This window comes from Armigeres subalbatus, chromosome 2, assembly GCF_024139115.2.
Source record: "Armigeres subalbatus isolate Guangzhou_Male chromosome 2, GZ_Asu_2, whole genome shotgun sequence".
Taxonomy (NCBI): domain Eukaryota; kingdom Metazoa; phylum Arthropoda; class Insecta; order Diptera; family Culicidae; genus Armigeres; species Armigeres subalbatus.
Window position 1 is genome coordinate 315,506,418 of NC_085140.1, and position 25,736 is coordinate 315,532,153.

General features: G+C 45.1%; 1 protein-coding gene across 3 annotated transcripts in view; it reads left to right on the forward strand.

The window, feature by feature from the left end:
• LOC134212634 (netrin receptor unc-5-like) overlaps positions 1 to 25,736 on the forward strand; it is a 478,948-nt gene that overhangs the window by 157,402 nt on the left and 295,810 nt on the right. For all 3 annotated transcript variants that reach the window (XM_062690650.1, XM_062690652.1, XM_062690651.1), the window contains 2 exons: positions 7,301 to 8,642; positions 20,908 to 21,124. In XM_062690650.1, coding sequence (XP_062546634.1) covers positions 7,701 to 8,642; positions 20,908 to 21,124 — 1,159 coding nt within the window. In that variant the 5' untranslated portion in view covers positions 7,301 to 7,700. The remainder of the gene's footprint in view (positions 1 to 7,300; positions 8,643 to 20,907; positions 21,125 to 25,736) is intronic.

Sequence of the window (25,736 nt, forward strand, 5' to 3'; positions counted from 1 at the left end):
AAAGTTGTCTTCAGCTCGGCTCATGGCTGCTGTACGAAGCTGTCCACGCAGTCTACAGAGGGTCCGCAAATCGTCCTCCACCTGATTGATCCACCTTAATTGCTGCGCACCTCGCCTCGTCGGACCGTTGTCGAGAACCATTTTTCCGGATTACTATCCGACATGGTTCTCCCAACAGCTGATGCAACTCGTGGTACACTAGCCTCCTCCACGTACTGTCCATCATCTGCACCCCTTCATTAATAGTACGCAGCACTTTCCTTTCGAAAGCTTCAAGTACGCGTTGGTCCTTGGGGAATCCGTATTCGTCCATTATCAGCTATAGTTGATCTCGATCGATTGTATCATATGTGGCTTTTCAGTCGATGAATAGACGATGTGTGGACAACTTATATTCGCGGCACTTCTGCATTACCTCGCGTACTTACATCTGGTTTGTAGTAGAGTGATCGCTCAGGAATCCCGCCTGATTGTTCCACGAACTGTCTTACCATTTGTGTTAGTCGACAGTTTAAAATTTGGGAAAACATCTTGTGGGCCACGTTCAGCTATGTGATTGCGCAGTAGTTGCCACAATCCCTGTTGGCGTCGTTTCTGTAGAAATGACACACGACACCTTCTATTCATTCCTGTGGCAGTACTCATCTTCCCAAATTTAGATAATTACCCAGTGTGCAGCAGCCAGTGCCTCATCACCATGTTTAAGTAGCTTCCCTGGTAGCTGGGGAAGCAACCCCATATAACCCCAGTGGATTTGTTGTTTTTCAGCCGGACAATATTTTTGGAAATACAGAGCTGGAAATCGCATGCCCTGGGCACGTGCTTCCAGGTTCGTCAACATACCAGTCCCGTGGTCTGCCACATCGCCATTAAGGCGCTCTTCGTAGTGCTACCGCCACCTTTGGAACACCTCACACCCGTTCGTTCACGTGACCCTTACGTTAACGGATGAACTTCTTATAGAACTTAGTATTAAAGTTAGGCACTCAGCTTTCCTTCTAGGAATAGGGACCCTTCTCCTATAAGGTTGAGTGGTCTTCTTCGAGGATTGACGCATTGACCACCCAATTATTGACTGATAACGCGACTGGCCGACTCGTTATTCGTTTGCTAATTGGAAATATCGAGGAAATGTATTTGGAGCTAAACAAACAAAGCTTAAATGAAGTTCATCATTTTTGGTTTGGGCCGCTTGGTGGGCTGCTTCAAAAAGTTCTTGCATAGGTTCGGATTCGCAGATTCTGCGGAGTGCCCGGAATGTGTAGGTGAGGTAAAATCGGCAGAGCATGTGATGTTTGCATGCCCATGATTCGATGATAACGCCATGTCATACTGCTTGTCGGCGGCATGGATACAACCTCGTTGAGATGATGTGTCGGGAAGTGGTTATATGGAATGCGGTGAACACAGCGTCTTAACAGATTATGCGAATCTACAGCGCTGGTGGTGTCTTGAACAAAACCAGCAGCTGCGGTAGCGACTACTGTGATGCACCATGCTCACCCCAACAACAAAAACGTCGCGGGTGGGCTTCGGGAACTCCGTATGTTGATATAAAGGTCATTGCGGTTCACGCGTGGTGTTTGTTGTCAGGGTCCTCGTTTCCTACGCGAGTTTATGATGCAGACCGATAGGTTACTATCTTGGCTTGTTATCGACAGGTGATGTGATGAGGTTACCAGCCTTGAAGTCGATGTTGCGTTATAACGTCGAGTGCGTTAGCATAGGCGTGAGCGTTCTCAATAGTCCTCCCCTGATGTATTGCTTAATTGCGGGCCGGGGAATACGGACTGGCGAAAGGGTTTTGGCTTTAGTGGGTCGGGTGATCCCATCCCCACACTACCTCGTGTCTGTTTGCAGATTTCCGTTTACCCTTGCTCAAGAAAAAAAAAGCCAACTGTAAGGTCACTAGCATGTGTGGGAATTGCTCGGGTACCCACCCGATCTCTGAAACCGGGGGCGCGTTCTTCCAAAATTCTGTAGTGCAGCAGCAATGAACACGGCATAAGCCGAGTTTGTTCCAGCTTTAAAGCTAAACATGAATTAAAGTCGATTACAGATGCACTTACTCGGAGGCCAGAAGAATCCTTCAAAAGGAAAAAAAAGAGTTGAGTGGTTCTACGTCGAAGTTACGCAAAGAAAATCCGGTCCCAAAAAGTCTACCGACTTAGCCAACACAGCAGACGATGTCTCCACTCTGCTTCAAGAGTAGAGAGCTATGCGCTTGGATCTAAAACGCCACCGGGTCGAAGTTCAAACGCCAAGGATGGTAAATGATCTCTTGAAAAAGCAAAGGGACAATAGAGCCGTTTTCCCTTCCCCCGGTTTTCCGATTTCTATCGCTGTTCGTTCATACATCCAAGCCATTGTCTAGAGTTTCTCAATCTGTCGCTCCCATCTTTGGAATTTCATCCCCGCGCCAAACGATAACGCCAATACGTCCAAGACCTGCCTGATCCCTTGGTCAAGGCGTTTTCTAGTTCCGCCACCAAAGACTAGATTTTCTAGATTTCCTCCACCAGGGTTGGAGTTGGTTTTAGAGTCTCACTACTACACGAAACTTCACCAACTCCTCACCTGACGCAAAATACTCCAGAAATGCCCCAAAACTCAGCGTGAAGTCAACAAGAATGATGGATCTTCCAAACCCTAACCATATCTTAAATAACATACGGTAACATCCATCACACTGCTGTCTCTAACGAAATAAAAATGTTATACACTTCTACAACATCTGAACCGCTGGCTGCCTGATCCGGACAGTCTTTGCTTTAGAACCGGATGCTTTAGCCCAACTGGAACTATTGGTCCAACCCCGGCGTCTGAGGATGGCTTAGATGTCTGCCGAGCATCCATGGTGCTTTGGATAGTTGGGACGCCGGTGGACCGGACGCCAAGATCCCATCGAAAATACCGGTTCCATCCTGGCACCTAGTAAGTACCACTTCCTCTTGCCGCTTTTTGGGCACCACTGGGACACCAATCCAGGTAATAAAACCCAATAGACCTAGCGTCCTAGGAAACCTGGGCAATTCATCCAGATTAATAAGTTCAACAACTCTTTAATAAAGATATAAAAAAAAAACTTTCAGCAGTTCACTGTCTCCTCCGGAAGATCTCTTCCGAGGAACTTGAAAAACAATCCTTACATCAATCTAGCTGCACTCATTGACTTTATCTTTGGGTCCAGATACATCCAAATCCTTTGGAAGATTTCGTTTCACGTACTGAAGTTTATCAAAGATATTCCGGTTGTCAAAGTCCGATAATTTTTCATTCATATTGGTGAACCCAGTCAACACAAAATCGTATATGATGCAACATAAGATGCTAATGTGGAGGCGATATACGTACATATTGTATGGGGAAGTACCTATATGGCCTCCACTTTAGCATCTTATGTGACATCATATACGATCTATTGTTAACTGGGAACAAATATCCACCCTGGAGCTCGCTACCGGGCATCAAGCACAAGGTGGGTAATATTATCAACGATTCCACTTACTCCATTCACCTTATGGAGGACATAAACGCGAAGGATCAAGGTGTGATCCCCGGGGTACTACTTCACTGGAAGCGTTCAAGTCGGCGGACCTGGTATCTCATTATCATGGTTCGTCAACTTTTTTCAACGGCCATTCGACTACTGCCATTGACCCAACCACCACTGTTAGTCGGTCTATTCTCCCTGTTGTCAAGTTGAAAGTGTTTTTCAATTTATTTGGGAGAAACTACTTCTCAATATTGGTCACCGTTAACGTCTTCCCCGAACATCTCCTGAATGGCGCTTCGATGCCACCGACTAGGAGCAATATGACCACAATTTTCGACGCGCGTTGATAAAAACACTCCATCAACACTACCCGACTTCACTTAAACTGCTGCACAGGTGCAGCCATCCCACAAACCAGAAACCGAGCAGCATAGGTCAGACAAAAATGGTTGCAGCAACTTGATTGTGATCTGGTCACATATGAGTTGCAGCAACCTATGTGAAGCATGTGTGCTTCTAGGGAAGTCAGTCAGAGTGGAAAGCTCTCCATTGGTAGTTTTCATTTAAATTTCATTTACCTCTTGAGTATTACTATGGGAGAAACTTGATACACACAGAAGATTTTGTTTGTGGCAGCACACATCTTCCGCCCTGGCTATGTAACGTGCTCCTTCTTTGCTATCCTAGGAGATGTCCTCCAGGACGTGTTCGAGCAGGGTAAACATACCTATATTTATTCCTCAACATCTTGCGATAGTGTTCAACCGCACATAGACGCATTATGTTTTCCATCACTTTAGTGATTGGGGATTTTTCGACAACATTATGGCTCTTGTGCGGAATTTCATCATGGAGCGCTTCTACTCAGTGCTCATTAGAAATCTAGCCTCGAGGACCTATCAGCAAAAAACAGTTATACTATTTCTCATCTCTTCATGAAACGGAATTTTATTACGCTTCTTATCACCCAACATCTGCATTTTACCAAATGCCGACGGCATTTTATTGGTCGCCCAATCCGGCATTAGCACCGTCCTCCGTCATGTTTCCGAGTTAAGAGTTGGGAGAATATCCCATCCCCAATTGGAGAATAGTTAAGGTTCATGGAGTTTTCATTGACCGGAATTTCAACAAGTGTTGCAAAACCAGAGTGAATCTTGACCTTATCGATTTTAAGCTACACATTGCCATCAATAAAGCATTCCAGATACGATTGGTCAGGCTATCATCGATAACCGCGTTCTCTTCAGCCTGTAGCTGACCTGCCTATCCCACCACAGCCTCATAGATACTCTGCCGCCGACCTCTAATCAGTACATCACAGTTGCTGTCATCCACACTAGCCGAGTCCATCACGGCAATCTCCCGCAAAGCCGTCTGATTAGCCACAACCACATCCGCAGATTATAGGATCTCTCTCCTTGTTCGAAGGGACCGGATCCTGAATATGATGGCTGACATCGCTCTTTTCCCAGAGGCACGGATCCGTTGGTATTAAGCGAGGAGCTGGCTCGTATTTACAGTCATAATAAATAGTTCCATAGCTCATCACTTTCGCAGAGGCGACAACTCATAGGCGCTCAGAAGGTTGAAGGCCGAAATATTACAGGAAGAGTGTACAAATCATGGACATAGGTTAACAGATAGGTTAGTTTCAGGTCGTGAAGTTAGACTCGTGGTCATCGAGACAAATTTAACATTAATCGAGACAAACAATGCATCCTCGCTAACCAGCATCAGCACTCGACGTTTGCTTGGATCTCAGGGCACTGTGTAGTTCCTGACAACACCACTACCGACTTTTTCACTGGCGCCGGATACCAAGGCCGACGCTTAACGACGACTGCTCCTTTAGCGAACACTAAAATCTGGATCAAGTTAACCATCTGGAATAATTGGGACTACAGCTGGAGTACCTCCAAAATTTCGCAACTCCGAAAAATTAAAGGCCATTCAACACCGCTGAACACTTTCTACGTTACTGTTCCAAGTATCAAGAACCAGGGATGACTTCATACTGTGGATTTTTTTTCTATTTTCCTAGCCAGTTTAAGATAGATCGATGCTGTTAGTTCCAGTTCGGGTTTTGTTTTTGGTCACACCTACTCACTTTTTTAGTTAGTTAAATGTTATTTAAAATGTTACAAGGTTACAAGGTTAAAAGTTACCATTCTTGCATTTGTATATCATGAGGCTAACACGATGATACTTTAATGCCCAGGGAAGTCGAGAAAATCTCCAAACCGAAATATGCCTACACCGGCATCGGGAATCGAACCCAGCCACCCACAGCATGGTCTTGCTATATAGCCGAGGAGGCTAAGGAGGGCCCCTCAACCTAACTACTATGTACACCAATTTTTACATTTTAAATTTGATAACCTAGATTGGAACTAGCACCCTAATAGCGGCCTGGTCCGAAGCTAAACAACGGCCCTTAAACCGATCATTACACTCACCAAAGCGCTCGTGAAGTGTTTTGATACCAGCCAGACGATCGACCTCAGAATTTCGTGTCCAGGGTGGAGTGTTGAAGATCATCCTTAGGAACTTGTTTTGAACTCTTTGAAGTTTTAGATGATGAGTTTTTGCGCAGCTCTCCCAGACCGGCATGCCGTATTCGATCACGGCCGTGCACGGAGAGGATGATTTGTGTGTAGACAGCATGCTTATTTTTAGGGACAAAGACGACCGACGGTTGATCAAAGGGTACAGTAGTTTCAACAAAACTTTACACTTTGTCACCGTCTTGTCAACCTGCTGACGGAAATAAGCTTTCTGTCAAGGGTCAAGCCAAGGTAGTCGGCCTCATTGACCCATTCCACAGTCGTGCCATTGAACATGATTTTGCAGTCCCCAGGCGGATTACCTATTCACCTCCGGAAAACATTTTTAATCATCCCGATCCTCCCAAACGTTACTCCATTAGGCCAACCCAGGGAAGGTTCATCGAATTGGAATAATTCACAGTATCAAATGACAAAAAACGCCAACCTGTACAGTAATTAAGCGTAAAAATAATTGTTTGCATAAGGAATCGAGCTTCCCGAAATTAGACGTCTACAATTATTTAAATATGCTTTCTTAATTCTTTGTCTAGAAATAAATTCTTTTTTAAATTCTAAAATTTTATACTATACAAACTTTTACTTGATCTTCCAGATGTTTCTTGCCCAGTCGTGTTTCTCCAGTGAAGTAGTTTGCAGTAGCTATCGGGCAAGTAGGTAGAGAGTACTGCGTGTCCGTTCGGTCGTCCAAAACGTTTCTCCTCCGTTTTCATATGCCACCGGGCGTGCATGGTTGAACATTTTACTCGTGGAGAGACACTGGTGAATTAGTGTTATTTCCCATCCCATAGATCGTATAACTTACCGAAGTGAATCCAGATAAATTATACTTTGTAACTAAAACGATATCCTATCCCAAGACAATCGTGGAGATGCAGAGGTATACTCGGTCTCTAGTAGCAACGAGAATCGGACTAACAATCATTCCATTCCTATATGACCGTGAGGATGTGGCCGGCACCGTTATTGACTTTAGATATTTGAGCTCCCGAAATGTGTACATTGAGAATGGGTAGCTAGTCCCAAGCCCCATTTATTGTGTTCTCTGTACAATTTCGCAAGTTCTAGTCAATCACGGAGTAGCAACTACGAATTGTGCGGTCATAATGCTCATAATGCTCATGCTCATATAAAAAACTTTTACTTGATAGTTCACATACAATTTTAAATTCACATAAATATCCACCCATCATCAGCGAAATTGAAAGCCATTCTCCCCTCTCTATTTCCGTTGCAGATTCGTACTGACATCGACAAACTTTTCCCATCAACCACCGTACACCGTAACGGCAGACCATCTCTCACGAAGGACACCATTAGGCAAACTCGCTCGGTGGAATGCGCTTCGGATGTAGTGACTCCGTAAACATCCATCGCGGGGCTTGAGTTATGAGGAGATTCTACATCATCAGCAAACCCCACTCGGCCCCGGAAACACCCAAAGCTTGTCAAAACAAAGGGCACTTCTTCGTCAACGAGCGAGCGAGCGCGACGTGAGCAGGATGCGACTTCCGCTGGCGAGATTCAGCTGAGAACAGAAACACCGCGCGACAAACTACTTCTGCCAGCGCCTTTCGCCAATAAACTACTAACAGGCAGATTTGTTCAGCTGGCTCGGTGCAAGAAACTGCCAAACAATGAAAGTTTCTTATAAATTATCGCATTTCCTCAATCTATATTTCATTTTTGCGACAGCGACAACACTTTCGACGAGCGCTGCCAAACAGCCCTTGACGACGGCGAACGGTACGGGGATTGATGGCGCTGAACAACATCCCTTGGCTGCCCCGAGCATGGGAATGGGCGGTGGGTTGACTGCTGGGCGGGGTGGCTCATCATCTCCTCCCTTGCCGCCGGTCCTGGCAGCATCCTTAACGGTGCGAGATAAATCAGGACTGGAACGAGAACCCAAACCGGTTAATCATCATTTTTCCTCCTCGAGTTCGATACTGTCGAATGCTAAAGGGTCGTCACCATCGTCGTCTGGTGGGGTAGGAGAGCCCTCGTCGGGCAGAAGTCGATCGAAAGTGAATTTTAATATTTTGTACGAGAGCAGTGGGCGGGCCCGGCAGTCGGATGTTGATGAACCCTCTGAAGAGGCGGAAGGTGCCGCTAGTAGTGGCGTCAATCGAAACAATGAACCGGTGTTGAGTGTGTCGAGACAACAGCAAAGTGTGGTTGATGAGGAAGATGAGTATGATTATGGCGACGGTAGAGGTGATAATTATGAGGATGACAAAATAATCAATCCGGCGACGGTGGATAACTTTTTCGACAAGAACTGGGATGGGGGAGGTCGATTCGGGCACACGGCAACCACCAAGTCAGATTACGACGTAGACGACGACGACGTGGATGAGGACAGTGACGAGGGGGATGACATTGATGAGGACTCCTACGGGGAGGGTGGTGATATTTTGCCGGTGGATGGGGCGTTCGCTAGTTTTGGGAAAACTGGCGAAGAGACCGAGGTGAAAAGTGATAGCACGTTGCCTTATTTTCTGGTGGAACCGCAGAGTACTCATGTGATACGAAGTAAACCGGCGACTCTCAAGTGCAAGGCGGCTAATGCGTTGCAGGTGAGTGTATTTATTTATGTTCTGTTAAAATTCATAGATATAAAATAGATTCAACATTGTCAATAGATCAGCAATATGTATATAAGGGAAATGTTCCGTTTTTCATCTCATTGAATATATATTCTTCCAATTGCGAAACAAAGGAATACAGCGTCACACTTGTTTTAGGAGTTCTAAAAGCTTTGTGCGGAGTTTTTTTAGGAGTTCTAAAAGCTCCGTACAAATCGTACGAAATTAATTTGAATATTCTTGAAATTGGATGGCAATTGAGTCAAATTCTGTCTAAATGATCGGCTACATTCTTACCAAGATATATTTTTTGCCTATGATCGCATACCAGTCCCATCTTTGCTGGATTTCCTATTCATATGGAACGAATATGCGATTGTGGGTTGTATCTTTCTGTTGTATTTCATAAATTATTTATATCAATAGCTGAATCAGAAGATAAAGGCTCTTATTCTCCTGGGACTCGCGTGCTCCTGGATCGCTCACGCAGTCCCGCTAGATCCCGTAGATTAAAGTACACTCAGAGATATAATTAATCTAAGAAAGGTTTAAAATTAAACTTGTTTGTTATTTTCTTAATTTATAATCGTTTGGTATAAAAATGTATACTATCTACCATTATAATCTATACTGTGGCAACATAACGCAAACATATTCTGCTTCTGCATACTGTCTGCTGGTATTTTTTCCGCCCATGATTTGTCTAAATCTGGTCTCCGCACATTTCGATAAAAAGTTGAAAATGTGAGAAACTGTGAGTTTTAATGTAAAACATGGTAAGTTTATTTCAATTTTCTCTTTGTAGATCCGCCATATGACGACCGGAAAAGTAAAGCTCCACACTGCGAAACCTCAACGCAATCCGAACCCGGTGTGAATTAGGACGTGATTAAAATAAATCGGCATCATCGGAGGAGATTTCCCGCATGCATCGAAACTACGAAATCAGGATATGTGTCCTTTGCTGGCACTGCAGAGCGTTTGGTGTTAATTAATTGTGGAATAGATTTCGTAGAAAATTGCTTGGACGAATCAGTGAATTTGATCTGCAAGAAGACTTTCTGAAGTGCAAAAATAGTGATTCAATAGTATCCGTAATGCCCCAAACGCAATGTCAACGGAACGGCGACGGAAACGGCAGATTTGACTGAAAATCTATGGGCTAACTGTCTAATCTTGCCGTTTCCGAGGTCGTTCCGCTGCATTGCGTAGGGGGTTTGAAGGACAGGGGGAAGAGAGCATTTTGTGCCGCAAAATATATGACAAGAATTCCTTCATATGTATTTATTGTATGCCGATTTAGGAACCAATAAAGATGAAAAATATGTATTTTTACTTTTATTTAAACTATTCAGATAAGTACAATAATGAAAACAAACCAACATAACCTCAAAACATTGAACCAGATCCAAAAAAGCTAAATAGTGATTTATACTAAATCACAATATTCTCAAGTTATACTATCTAGGTATTGTTGGATCGAATACGAGTTAGGGGTCAACCAGGCGAATAGTCATTTAGCATGACTTTTAATCTATTTGGTATTAATTTATTTCTGAGTGTACACTCCTTGGGTCCTCGACGTCTTGGGATGGGACACAGTTTTTAGTCTAGTGCCCTGGCTTAGGTACCGTACACAAATTACGTAACATTGTAGGGGAGGTAGGAAGTCAGATCAAGCGTTACAGTTAATACAAAAAGAATTAAATCACACATACAAAAACTATTACAAGAATCAGAGAGAGGGCCTAAAATTGCTACAATTTGCGCAACGTAATTTGTCAATGGAACCTTATGTAAGCCTAGGTTCAAGCGCCATTGCTCGCCCTCTGAAACGAGAAAAAAATAAAAAATAAACCAGATTAATCCACCTACAGTGAGATTTTGACCCTTCCTTAGTTATAAGGAATTTCTTTCCAGACTCCAGCATTTAAAACGAGATAAAACTACTCAGCTTCCCACGGCGATTTACCATGAACGTAACAATATAATTGCCTACCCAAAGGCGGATGTCATGGGTTGAGTGAATACTCAACGAATGATAACGTACTGTACTTCATGCTGCCTATCTATAAGGCGCTCGTCGGATTGAATAACTATTTTGACATGGTTAGTAATTATCGTAACGCTAGTTGCATATAATGTACTCGTAATTTCCAGAGACATTGATATTAATTAATCCAGAACTAACTAAATCAGTCAATGATCTGAACGAAACTCAATAGCGTTCAATAATAACATATATTTCGCCTTATGGATGTCTAATTTGATAAAACTAAACTTGTTCAATACCTTAAAAATGAGCTAGATTTTTCTGGTAGTAAATTTCAGAATTTGCACACATACGCACACATACATGCATACATGTGATCTATTAGTGTCTCAAAACATGCTCACATTTGCTATCTAGCTTCCACTGAAGAAATTTTTGAAATCCCTTTCAATTTTTACGTTTTTGCTTTTCTGAGAAGATTTTTTTGTACATGTACATGTTCCTCAATTAAAATCATTTGTTTCTTTGAAACAAATCAGTAAAATAGGCAAAATTCCATATCATATAATTTGTTATAATTATATTTTCAATGTCAAAGTGAATTTGTTTCAAATACCATACATTTTATTTAATAATTCACGAGATTTCTTGATGGATTAATACGTAACACACCTGCTTAACGCATACAAAGTGAAATTATAGACACTTCCGAAGGAAGGGTCAAAAAGTATATCACATTCCAATAATTTCGTAATTTTTATACTATTATGATTAACCAAAACTACAACATTTCTTACAGAGGTCGTTCAATAGCGATGTCACAGGTTTAGGGGGAGGTATCAATACAAGTCCCAAGAGCCCTTGTGTACAAGGGTCGTTCAATAAGTTCTTAGCCTTACCGCTCGATGGCTTTACTATTACAAATAAGTTTTACCATCGTGCAGTACATCTTCTAAGAAGCAAAGCTAAGAAGCCAATTACTGTAATTAGTTTTGTGTTGATTGCTTTTGGAAGCAAGTGTGTCGGTCAGTATTTCAAAAATGGGAAAAGAGCAATATCGGTCGGTTATTCGATTCCTATTTTTGGAAGGGAAAACGCGCAGCGAAATCAATGATCACTTGAATGCTGTGTACGGTGACTTTTCTGGACTAAGTGCTGGACTAAGTGCAATGGGCTAGGGGGATATTATATACAGAAATAAATCGCCACTTTTCAAAAAAAATCATTTTTCACATTTTATGCGGATGGTGTTCATTCTCCAAATTGTTCTGGAATTCAGATCTATTGGTCTAGCACACTGGTTACCCCTTCGTACTTTTGCATTCATTGAGGTACCCCCTATTTTTATCGCCGTTTTTCCACGAAAGTAAGCGAAATTTTATTATTCCGTGAGAGTTTGCAATTCAAATAGTGTTCATACATCAAGCTTCTTGAAAGACTGAAGATTTTCAAATGCTTCCGAGCCTCTTGGAAGGAGGCTTCCGAGCCTCTTGGAAGGTCTGAGCCGTATAGAAGGAGGTTTCCGAGCCCCTTGAAACGAGGTTTCTAAGCCCCTTGAAAGGAGGTTCCCAAGCTTCTTGAGAGAAGGCTCCCGAGAATCTTGAAAGGAGGCTTCCGAGCCCCTTGGAAGGAGGCTTCCGAGCCTCTTGGAAGGAGGCTTCCGAGCCTTTTGGATAGAGGCTTCCGTGCCTCTTTGAAAGAGGCTTGAGCCTCTTGGAAGGAGGCTTCCGAGCCTCTTGGAAGGAGGCCTGAGCCTCTTGGAAGGAGGCTCCGAGCCTCTTGGAAGGAGGCTTCCGAGCCTCTTGGAAGGAGGCTTCCAGGCCTCTTGGAAGGAGGCTTCCGAGCCTCTTGGAAGGAGGCTTGAGCCTCTTGGAAGGAGGCTTGAGGCCTCTTGGAAGGAGGCTGGAGCCTCTTGGAAGGAGGCGAGCCTCTTGGAAGGAGGCTTGAGGCCTCTTGGAAGGAGGCTTCCGAGCCTCTTGGAAGGAGGCTTGGGCCTCTTGGAAGGAGGCCTGAGCCTCTTGGAAGGAGGCTTCCGAGCCCTCTTGGAAGGAGGCAGGGCCTCTTGGAAGGAGGCTGAGCCTCTTGGAGGCTTCCGAGCCTCTTGGAAGGAGGCCTGAGCCTCTTGGAGGAGGCTTCTGAGCCTCTTGGAAGGAGGCTTCCAGGCCTCTTGGAAGGAGGCTTCCTGAGCTCTCTTGGAAGGGAGGCTTCCAGGCCTCTTGGAAGGAGGCTTCCGAGCCTCTTGGAAGGAGGCTTGAGCCTCTTGGAAGGAGGCTCTGGGCCTCTTGGAAGGAGGCTTGAGCCTCTTGGAAGGAGGCCTGAGCCTCTTGGAAGGAGGCTTGAGCCTCTTGGAGGAGGCTTGAGCCTCTTGGAAGGAGGCTTGAGCCTCTTGGAGGAGGCTTCCGAGCCTCTTGGAAGGAGGCTCTGAGCCTCTTGGAAGGAGGCTTCCGAGCCTCTTGGAAGGAGGCTTCCTGAGCCTCTTGGAAGGAGGCTTCTGAGCCTCTTGGAAGGAGGCTTCCGGGCCTCTTGGAAGGAGGCTTCTGAGCCTCTTGGAAGGAGGCTTCCGAGCCTCTTGGAAGGAGGCTTCTGAGGCCTCTTGGAAGGAGGCTTCCGGAGCCTCTTGGAAGGAGGCTTGAGCCTTTGGAAGGAGGCTTCCGAGGCCTCTTGGAAGGAGGCTTCCCGAGCCTCTTGGAAGGAGGCTCTGAGCCTCTTGGAAGGAGGCTTCCGAGCCTCTTGGAAGGAGGCTTCCGAGCCTCTTGGAAGGAGGCTTCCGAGCCTCTTGGAAGGAGGCTTCCGAGCCTCTTGGAAGGAGGCTTCCCAAGCAACACCTCTTGTTTCTCAGTGAGTAACAACAACTGTGGTGTGACTTACTAAAGGTCTGAATTATGCACAACGCGTCATATTTGGAACTCCTTTGTGACACAAAAAGCGCAAGAGGTGCCCGCATAATGAAAAACGACATACCATGCAGTCAAAATTACATATGCGTTATAAGATATATTGTCACTATTCGCTTCATTGTTAGCATACAATTTTAAGCTTGATTTACCATACCAACCCTACATCAACACTTACTGTTAATACATACCATGCTGTCGATGTGTAATTATATAGTTCTTCAATTGTACATCTACCAACTGATGTATGGTACATCGAAAATTTTGTTCGGAACAACGACCGGATTTAAATGTTAATTATACTTAACCGCCTATTACTCATATGGTCATTTGGCCGTTTACAATCTGAGCTACTGTTGAAACAGTATATGAGACTGTCCATTTATGGTTAACTACTATTAGTGAGACCATCGCTACAGTAACACTTATTCTCTTCAATTATAACAGATGCGGTCTAAGTATGGTCCATGATTATGCGGGTGGAGCCTATTTGCAACATCTTGCGGCTACAATGAAAATAAAAATACAAAAACCAACCGGGAATCGAGCCATGGACCTTGAGATTTGCAACCATCTTCTATAACCATCACACCAACAATTCTATTTGGAGTGCAAACAACAAAGTCATTTGTAACTTCATTGTACCTTATACGGAACATGCAGGGGACTGTAAAAAAAATAAAATACTGCTCAGCTGAGCTCAAAGTGTTTTGCAACATACCAGAAACATTGTCGTAACAGCAATGGACCGAAGTGTTATTAATTCTGCAACTTATCTGTTTTGTTTCTGATATGAAACACTTCGAATTTTAAACCACCCAAGAAGTCAGATGGGTAGAATATTGCGACGCCACTTAAACGGAAATGAAACATTGTGATTTTCTGAAACTGGGAAGTGGCTTTAATGTGACTCGATGTATTGCCAGTGTCTTCAATGCAATTTATTAGGAACAAACACCTATTTGAAAGATGTTGCGCGTGCTGCTTGGGTTCCGAGCCTCTTGGAAGGAGGCTTCCGAGCCTCTTGGAAGGAGGCTTCCGAGCCTCTTGGAAGGAGGCTTCCGAGCCTCTTGGAAGGAGGCTTCCGAGCCTCTTGGAAGGAGGCTTCCGAGCCTCTTGGAAGGAGGCTTCCGAGCCTCTTGGAAGGAGGCTTGAGCCTCTTGGAAGGAGGCTCTGAGCCTCTTGGAAGAAGGCTTCCGAGCCTCTTGGAAGGAGGCTTCGAGCCTCTTGGAAGGAGGCTGAGCCTCTTGGAAGGAGGCTTGAGCCTCTTGGAAGGAGGCTCTGAGCCTCTTGGAAGGAGGCTTCCAGGCCTCTTGGAAGGAGGCTTCCGAGCCTCTTGGAAGGAGGCTTCCTGAGCCTCTTGGAAGGAGGCTTCCGAGCCTCTTGGAAGGAGGCTTCCGAGCCTCTTGGAAGGAGGCTTCGGAGCCGCTTGGAAGGGCGCACCCGTGCCCCTTGGACGCGGGCATCCGAGCCTCTTGGAAGGAGGCTCCCGAGCCTCTTGGAAGGAGGCTTCCGAGCCTCTTGGAAGGAGGCTTCCGAGCCTCTTGGAAGGAGGCTTCCGAGCCTCTTGGAAGCAGACTTTCAAGCCTTTCGAAAGGAGGCTTTCAAGCCTCTCGAAAGGAGGCTTTCAAGCCTCTCGAAAAGAGGCTTTCGAACCTCTCGATAGGAGGCTTTGGAGCCTCTTGGAAGAAGGCTTCCGAGATTCTTGGAAGAAAGCTTCCGAGCCTCTTGAAAGGAGGCTTCCGAGCCTTTTGAAAGAAGGTCTCACAACATCTTGAAAAGAGACATTCGAGCTTCTTTAAATTTTCCAAAACATAATTGATTTTAATTTGAATTTGAATACATCCGCCATTAAGCATTCGTGTACGAGGTACCCTTTGGAGCCAACGTAGGTACCCTCAGGGATACATGTACCCCAGGTTGAGAACCGTTGGTCTAGCAGGACAACTACGCCTGGTTTCAAACCGAAATCAAACCCCGGTATCAAACCTAACTCGGTGCTACACACGAGCTGGTAAAGAAAATTAAAAAAACGGAAAGATAAACAACACGAGACTCTCATTCAACATCAAACAAACAGTCTAAGAATGAAGAAAAATAGTGTGTCAATGGTGCAGAACGACTTGGCGAGCGTGGGGCGTATCCGAGGATGGAGAGATGCGGCCTCGAACCGTGCATTGTGGCGTCAAATTGTTGATTCAGATCTGTTTAGATGTTAACTAAATAAATGAATGAATGTGTGTCAATGTTGCCGTACATACTATTTTGATGTGTACGGAGCACGGAATATAATTGGGAAAAATGTAAATTTTCTGACAATCATAGTTTTTCACTGTATTTCTCCCAACACTGTTTGTTTGGCATGCTGGGTTGCTTTTTCGGATACCAGAAGGCCTTGACCTTGCAGACTAATTGATATGAATTCCAGAACAATTTGGAGAACCTACAATATTTGCATGAAATTTATTTGGAATGCACATAATACTCAAGGAATCTAGGGACTTGAATAAACATTATAAATGCATCTCAAGAACATCGCGAATACAAACTTTTCTTTTGATATTGTATTCCGGTGAATCTTTACATTATCAAGGCTTTCATAGAACGCATTCTTTACGTCATCAGGCTGAAGTTGAAAAATTTGCCCTTCATTCTCAACACGCAAATGTGGTTGCTCATTGGCTTCCACCGGATAACTCTGTCGCCACCGCAATAGTAAATGTGCATTTGTGTTTGCGATAGAATCCTCAGCTCGGAATTCACGTTCTCCGTGTTTCCTGTGTTTCCGGCTTCAAAGAAAAACCATGCTGAGGGTGGCTTTCCTGGTGCCGGTGGTTCGATTCCCGGTGCCGATCTAGGCAATTTTCGGATTGGAAATTGTCTCGACTTCCCTGGGTATAAAAGTATCATCGTGTTAGCCTCATGATATACGAATGCAAAAATGGTAACCTGGCTTAGAAACCTCGCAGTTAATAACTGTGGAAGTGCTTAATGAAAACTAAGCTGCGAGGCGGCTCTGTCCCACTGTGGGGATGTAATGCCAATAAGAAGAAGAAGAACCCTATCAGCACAATTCACATTGATTCAGTTGCGGTAACTTATATATGACCAAATTCAGTCATATATGAGTATTAGCAACTGATTCACATCATGTGTGTTGCTCGGGAAGAAGTGTTTCCTGGATTGCCACCATGCTCACGTCGATCTTTCACAGCTCATAAGCCAGGAGCCCAACACGTGCGGGCTCATTCAAATTTCCCACGTTCTAAGATTAGAATTTCCTTTTTTTTTTTATTCCGTTGCCAGTCCATCTCATCGTGAGTCCATTGTGTCCGTTTGTCCATGTCGTGTATTCAATGATCGTTGCATTGTTCGGTTGCCATTAATCCGGGTAACGTTGGAGGAATGCCTCCGAGAAGAACAAGTTGTCAGTCGTCATCAGGCAGCCGTGACGGTAAGGCGCGTACCCCAAATGCCACCGTATGGGCTGCGGGTCTGGCGACTGACGAGGGTTTGGTGGAGGGGCTGGGAATCGAACCCATGACCATTCGCTTGTACGGCGAACGTGTAGCCAACTACGCTACGGGACCCCCCCAAAGAATTTCCTATTGTTGTCTTTAATTCGTTTCCGGATCTGTTGCCGCTGAATTTCGGTAGACTACCTTACCAGGGTTTCACTACTGTATGTAGGTAGTATGTAGGTGTTGAAGGGGCTGCCTTTTCGATGTAGCACAGTGTGCACAATTTGGTTTAGAATATCTCGCTGTCACTAGGACGATTAGCTCGATTCAGATCAAGTGCATATCGGATCCCCTTTCCTGTCAGCATACGACCATAGTTTCCACAGGAATTGGTTACTTAAATTTAAACCGTCTAAGACGAATTAAGTACTGTCCATTTAATTCCACTAGTTAATTTTCGTTCTCTTTTGCAGATATGATCACACTGTGGTCGTCTTCAGTGTCTTGTACTGACTCGACTTTACACGACACTGGAAGACGACCACACACAGTTGTGGTCGAAATAAGTATCAGCAAAGATAACGAAAATTAACTAGTGGAATTAAATGGACAGTACTTAATTCGTCTTAGACGGTTTAATACATTCCACTAAAAGAGCTTAATATATTGTACTTAAATTTACTTAATTTTGTCATTCACACTGAACCCCCGATTTGAGCAAAAAAATTAAAACTTTGGAATGACCCCCCTATCTTACCGAAGGACGTAATTCTACGTCAAAAGAACCTACTATTAGGTACTTTTTTTTCTAACCGTGTATATATAAGAACCAACATGTAAACTTACTTCAGCAAACAGTAAACCATTCACACAAAAAGAGCCATTGTAAAAAATGTGCCGTTCGAGATGTTCATCGCTTTTTCTTGAAGAATTAGGGCTAATCGTTTTCAATTCGTTAGACTAACTGGATGTTTTGTTTCATCGCTGCTCCTGAACATCATGAATATTTCATTTCCAGAATAAATCCTACTTCACGTTCTCATTGCCCAAAATTACATTCCAGAAAAACGCTCATTAAGATAATCGTTTACCGAGGGACTCCATTTTGCATCATAGCCGCACACCGTCGAATACTTCCTCATCACACTGTATGAACATCGCTTTTACCCCTCGGAGTGCTTAATCATTTAATCCACTTTCAAGCTTCGCTTCCCTAATGGGACTATATGTGTATGAGCTCCACATTGCCTTGTAACATTGATCCTTCCAACTGTACAGAGAGAAAAAAAACGCCAACTAACCACCCACGATCCAACTCAAGTCCCCCAAAAAGCTATTGGACTTGCACCACAGAGCAGCGATCTCCTCAAGCCCAATAAATCACTCGGCGGGAAATTAAACAAAGCCGATCCCGGTCCTGGTTGGGGAAAATGATGCACACCGATGTAATCTCACACGAGCTTAAGGAAAATCTTTTCACTCGTCTCTTTTGATTCCGGGCGGCCTCGCATCTCCCCTGGATTCGTCCGTGCAAAGAACATTTCTGGGATGGACTGCTTTGCATAATGGAGGATATCTAACCATTCACTTGTGTCTCGTTCGTATGTGAGAATATTCATTCGCCCCACGAGGCTTTCTTCCTGCAGGAACAGCAACAGCAGGACGACGAACATGAATGAAAGTGGAAAATTTTAATGCCAAAGCTTGTTTTTCCGGAAACTGCAAAATGCTAATGCCTCGTGTTGGCATTGTTGCTGAATCGCATCGGAGCTTGTGGTCCCCAGTCAGTGGTCGGGGTGGAAGCGGGAAGGAAGTCAAAGTACATGTATCACTCGTTTTTGGCATCCTTGGGAGTTTGATTGAGGTCCTGGATTTGGGGGGTGTGGAAACGCAAGCGAAAAGAACAACGCTAGCTTCCTTCGAGTGGTGGAGATGGGGGAAGTGAGGTTCTTGTATTTAACGGAACGATCTTTCACTTTTCCTATCAACAGCAACGAGCAGAAGCAGCTGGAAACAATTCAGTCTATTAGGTATGTGTTTTATGCCGTGGGGGGAAACACTCAAGAGCTACAATGGAATATGGAAAGAATCAGATGGAGATCAGGGGATGCAATAAAAGGATTATTTTATTTAAATTTCTACTTTCTTCGCTGAGATTTCTACGATGTGTATGGAAGGGTTTCTTTGGTTTTGGATGGGATGGGTGGTAAGATGCATCCATTGCGAAATCATCTATGGCCAAGGGAATGGCAGAGCAGTTGAATCGGGATTTTCGTATCTTCTCAGAGATTAGGCTAAATAAGACAACGTTGAAGGCGGATGAGTTCGGATATTTGAGAAAACTCAGATCAATCTTCCTAGCGATTTTGATGATTTTCTCGTATATTATAAAATACAAAAATAGAACTGTAGGTGAATAGTGAGGTCATAAATGCGTTTTGCGAATAAAAATAGTAGTTTTGGACATACCTTCTGAGCTAACAGTTCGATCTGACTAATTTTATTTAATGTAACTTATTGCAAATAGCAATTGATAATAGCAAAATTGAAATGTGGTTGGAATAAGATCATCTTGGGCAAAGTAAGAGCTGCGGGATGAGGCGTGAGGCAAAGCTGCGCGATTTTCGTATGGATCTCCTAACAAGCCACCGATCGACAGAAGTTCTCATGCGCCGAACAGCATAATAGTAGCTTGACATCGTTGTTATTTTGCCTGTCTTGGTAAGAGTAGTCACCATGCTACTACCCAAGCCGTTATGGGTGGACGTTAGGCAAAATAACAGCGATTTCAACAATGCTGTTCTCACAACTGGTCCTCTACTAAAATTTCAATTTCTGTTCGCTTCATACTCGTCGCTCGCTTGCGACACCTATTCATACTGTTCTTCATTGTTGCGCTCCCTCTTTACTTTGAGCTCTAGATGTTGTACTCACCGATAAATGCCAATAAATCAATAATGGTTGCTATCGAAAATAGACTGCTTTCGTTTTGCAACTCTGTTAGTGAAATACATAACTATTTCTTAGGAATTTTGTAGCTCGATTTCCGAAGTTGCTGTCAGTCGTGAATAATAGCGTTGACAAATTTATTTCATCCGGCGATCGACTATGATGAAGATCTCATCCCCGGATCGAAACGTCGGCGTTTCAAAAATCGATCTAAACCTTGGTATTGTTGGCTCTATTACAGACAGATGAGATCTTTCAAAATTTCTGTCGACTTCCTGAAGATTACCACTTCTGAAGTCCTCATACTTCAAAAACACAGAACACAGAACATCATAAGACATTCATGCTGAAGAATGATTCCTAATTAATTTCCAGTAAGTCTGTAAAAAATTAAAAAAAAACTTTCCACCATAACCTTTCAATTTTTGGAAAACTATCAAAACACAGCATCAAGTAGCATTTTGGGAAGTAGTATCCTTAATATTTAATGCCTACTCTCCATAACCAATTTCTTAGAGCCCAAACAAGATTCAATTTGGTATTCAAAGTCTAGTTCCATTTCCTCTCCACTCGTTGGTTGTCCATTGCCAATCCCTACATTTACATACATTTTACACACCACCCAGCATCACACCATGCTATCTGCTCTGTCTGGATTACTTTCACTCATGGCTGGCTGGCTCGTTGGTCGAATGAATATTTCATGCGAAACTCTAAAACACAACACCAGCCACTAACCTACCATCATGCGGCGTAGTTGGGGCGAGGATTTTTGCTTTTCCGACACGTTTCACAACCTGCTGGTGCGATACAACCATGGTGCTTATTCCACTACAGAATCCTCCGAAGGTAAACTTGATAAAAACAACACGTTCAACAAATCTCCTTCACAGTCACCTGTCTTTCAATATTCAAATTAATCTAATAGCTTTCCTCTATTGTTTACTTTCTTCGAATAGGTGCACTTCAAATGCAGCGGCAGCAACAAGCCACCACCGTCGGTCGAGGAATCGCACGTGGACCCCCACAGCGGCGTTCACTATCAGGAAGTGACCGCCACCGTTTCGCGAGATTTGGTGTACGAGTACTTCGGGAAACCGCCGTTCAAGTGTGAATGCCATGCGTGGTCTCCGCGGGGGAAAACCATCAGCCAGCCGGCTTCCATCGTTGTTGCTTGTGAGTACAAATATTATTTTTTATATTAATTCAATTGTATTTTGAAACGGTTTTCGTGCTCATTACAATCGAATCATTTGAATTAAAATCATTGAAACCCTTAACAAGCATTGGAAAATGATAGAGCGCATATTTAACCAAAAATCTTTTTCAAACAAAAAACTTATCAACCATAAAAGCGTATTCAGCTATATTTATTGTTTGCTGGGAACAAGAACAAAAAAAAATATTATCGATACCCTCAAAATTCTCACCATTTCAAAAACTGTAAGGGATTCTTTGGGAGAATCCTCTCCAAATACTCGTGAGAATCCTCTCCGGATTCTCGAAATAATCCTCTCCAGATTCAAGGAAGAATCCTCTCCGGATCCTCGGGAGAAATCTCTCCGGATTTTCGAGATAGTCCTCTCCGGATTCTCGGGAGATTTTTTTTCTGGATTCTCGGGATAATCCTTTCCGGATTCTCGGAAGAATCCTCTTTATATTCTTCGAAGAAACATCTCCGGAATCTCGAAAGAATCCTCTCCGGAATTGTGGGATAATCCTCTCCAGATTCGCGGGAGAATCCTCTCCGGATTCTCAAAAGAATCCTCTAAGGATTCTCGGAAGAAACCTCTCAGGATTCTCGGAAAAATCCTCTCAGGATTCTTGGAAAAAACATCTCAGGATTCTTGGAAGAATCCTCTCAGGATTCTCAGAAGAATCCTCTCAGGATTCTCGGAAGAATTCTCTCTGGATTACCTGGAGAATCCTCTCCGGATTCTCAAAAGAATCCTCTCAAGATTCCCAAAAGAATCCTCTCCGGATACTCGTGAGAATCCTCTCCAGATTCGCGGGAGAATCCTCTCCAGATCAAAAGAATCCTCTCCAGATTCTCGGGAGAATCCTCTCCGGATTCTCGGGAGAATCCTCTCCGGATTCTCGGGAGAATCCTCTCCGGATTCTTGGGAGAATCCTCTCCGGATTCTCGGGAGAATCCTGTCCGGATTCACGGGAGAATCCTGTCCGGATTCACGGGAGAATCCTGTCCGGATTCTCAGGAGAATCCTGTCCGGATTCACGGGAGAATCCTGTCCGGATTCTCAGGAGAATCCTGTCCCGGATTCACGGGAGAATCCTTTCCGGATTCTCAGGAGAATCCTTTCCGGATTCTCAGGAGAATCCTTTCCAGATTCTCAGGAGAATACTTTCCGGATTCTCAGGAGAATCCTCTCCGGATTCTCAGGAGAATCCTCTCCGGATTCTCAGGAGAATCCTCTCCAGGATTCCCAGGAGAATCCTCTCCAGTTCTCAGGAGATTCCTGTCCGGATTCCCGGGAGAATCCTGTCCGGATTCTCGGAGAATCCTCTCCGGATTCCCAGGAGAATCCTGCCCGGATTCCCAGGAGAATCCTGTCCGGATTTTCTGGAGAATCCCTTCCGGATTCTCAGGAGAATCCTGTCTGGATTCACGGGAGAATCCTGTCTGGATTCAAGGGAGAATCCTGTCCGGATTCACGGGAGAATCCTGTCCGGATTCACGGGAGAATCCTCTTCGGATTCTCGGAAGAATCCTCTCCGGATTCTCGGGAGAATCCTCTCCGGATTCTCGGGAGAATCCTCTCCGGATTCTCGGGAGAATCCTCTCCGGATTCTCGGGAGAATCCTCTCCGGATTCTCGGGAGAATCCTGTCCGGATTCTCGGGAGAATCCTCTCCGGATTCTCGGGAGAATCCTCTCTGGGGAAAGAATCCTCCGGATTCTCGGATTCTCAAAGAGGAATCCTCTCCGGAAGTTCTCGGGAGAATCCTCTCCGGATTCTCGGGAGAATCCTCTCCGGATTCTCGGGAGAATCCTCTCCGGATTCTCGGGAGAATCCTCTCCGGATTCTCGGGAGAATCCTCTCCGGATTCTCGGGAGAATCCTCTCCGGATTCTCGGGAGAATCCTCTCCGGATTCTCGGGAGAATCCTCTCCGGATTCTCGGGAGAATCCTCTCCGGATTCTCGGGAGAATCCTCTCCGGATTCTCGGGAGAATCCTCTTCGGATTCTCGGGAGAATCCTCTCCGGATTCTCAGAATCCTCCGATTCTCGGAGAATCCTCTCCGGATTCTCAGGGAGAATCCTCTCCGGATTCTCAGGAGAATCCTCTCCGGATTCTCAGGAGAATCCTCTCCAGATTCTCAGGAGAATCCTCTCCGGATTCTCAGGAGAATCCTCTCCGGATTCCTCGGGAGAATCCTCTCCGGATTCTCAGGAGAATCCTCTCCGGATTCTCAGGAGAATCCTCTCTCCGGATTCTCAGGAGAATCCTCTCCGGATTTTCGAGAGAATCCTCTCCGGATTCTCGGGAGAATCCTCTCCGATTCTCAGGAGAATCCTCTCCGATTCTCAGGAGAATCCTCTCCGGATTCTCAGGAGAATCCTTTCGGATTCTCAGGAGAATCATATCTGGATTCTCAGGAGAATCATATCCGGATTCTCAGAAGAATCATATCCGGATTCTCAGGAGATCCTAAATGTATTGTCAGAATCCTTTCCGGATTCTCAGGAGAATCCTTTCTGGATTCTCAGGAGAATCATTTCCGGATTCTCAGGAGAATCCTTTCCGGATTCTCAGGAGAATCATATCCGGATTCTCAGGAGAATCCTACCCGGATTCTTAAGAGATTCCTATCCGGAATCTCAGGAGAATCCTGTCCGCATTCTCAGGAGAATCCTGCCCGGATTCCCAGGAGAATCCTGTCCGGATTTTCTGGAGAATCCCTTCCGGATTCTCGGGAGAATCCTGTCCGGATTCTCGGGAGAATCCTGTCCGGATTCTCGGGAGAATCCTGTCCGGATTCTCGGGAGAATCCTGTCCGGATTCTCGGGAGAATCCTGTCCGGATTCTCGGGAGAATCCTGTCCGGATTCTCGGGAGAATCCTGTCCGGATTCTCGGGAGAATCCTCTCCGGATTCTCGGGAGAATCCTCTCCGGATTCTCGGGAGAATCCTCTCCGGATTCTCGGGAGAATCCTTCCCGGATTCTCGGGAGAATCCTTCCCGGATTCTCGGGAGAATCCTTCCCGGATTCTCGGGAGAATCCTTCCCGGATTCTCGGGAGAATCCTTCCCGGATTCTCGGGAGAATCCTTCCCGGATTCTCGGGAGAATCCTCTCCGGATTCTCGGGAGAATCCTCTCCGGATTCTCGGGAGAATCCTCTCCGGATTCTCGGGAGAATCCTCTCCGGATTCTCGGGTAGAATCCTCTCCGATTCTCAGGAGAATCCTCTCCGGATTCACGGGAGAATCCTCTCCAGATTCTCGGAGAATCCTCTCCAGATTCTCAGGAGAATCCTCTCCGATTCTCGGGAGAATCCTCTCCCGGATTCTCGGGGAGGTCTCTGACTCCGGAGAAATTCCGACTCGAATTTTCCGGATTCTCAGGAGAATCCTCTCAGGATTCTCGGAAGAATTCTCTCTGGATTACCTGGAGAATCCTCTCCGGATTCTCAAAAGAATCCTCTCAAGATTCCCAAAAGAATCCTCTCCGGATTCTCGGGAGAATCCTCTCCGGATTCTCGGGAGAATCCTCTCCGGATTCTCAGGAGAATCCTCCGGATTCTCGGGAGAATCCTCTCCGGATTCTCGGGAGAATCCTCTCCGGATTCTCGGGAGAATCCTCTCCGGATTCTCGGAGAATCCTTCCCGGATTCACAGGAGCATCCTCTCCGGATTCTCAGGAGAATCCTCTCCGGATTCTCAGGAGAATCCTCTGATTCTCAGGAGAATCCTCTCCGATTCTCAGGAGAATCCTCTCCGGATTCTCGGAGAATCCTCTCCGGATTCTCGAGAGAATCCTCCGGATTCTCAGAATCCTCTCATTCTCGGAGAATCCTCTCCGGATTCTCAGGAGAATCCTCTCCGGATTCTCAGGAGAATCCTCTCCGGATTCTCAGGAGAATCCTCTCCAGATTCTCAGGAGAATCCTCTCCGGATTCTCAGGAGAATCCTCTCCAGTTCTCGGGAGAATCCTCTCCGATTCTCAGGAGAATCCTCTCCGGATTCTCGGAGGAATCCTCTCCGGATTCTCAGGAGAATCCTCTCCGGATTCTCAGGAGAATCCTCTCCGGATTCTCGAGAGAATCCTCTCCGATTCTCGGAGAATCCTTCTCCGGATTCTCAGGAGAATCCTCTCCGGATTCTCAGGAGAATCCTCTCCAGATTCTCAGGAGAATCCTCTCCGGATTCTCAGGAGAATCCTCTCCGGATTCTCAGGAGAATCCTCTCCAGATTCTCAGGAGAATCCTCTCCGGATTCTCGGGAGAATCCTCCGGATTCTCAGGAGAATCCTCTCCGGATTCTCAGGAGAATCCTCTCCGGATTCTCAGGAGAATCCTCTCCAGGATTCGGAGAATCCTCTCCGGATTCTCAGGAGAATCCTCTTCGGATTCCAGGGAGAATTCTCTCCGGATTCCTCAGGAGAATCCTCTCCGAGTTCTCAGGAGAATCCTCTCCGATTCTCAGGAGAATCCTCTCCGGATTCTCGGGAAAATCCTCTCCGATTCTCGGGAGAATCCTCTCCGGATTCTCGGAGAATCCTCTCTCCGGATTCTCAGGAGAATCCTCTCAGATTCTCAGGAGAATCCTC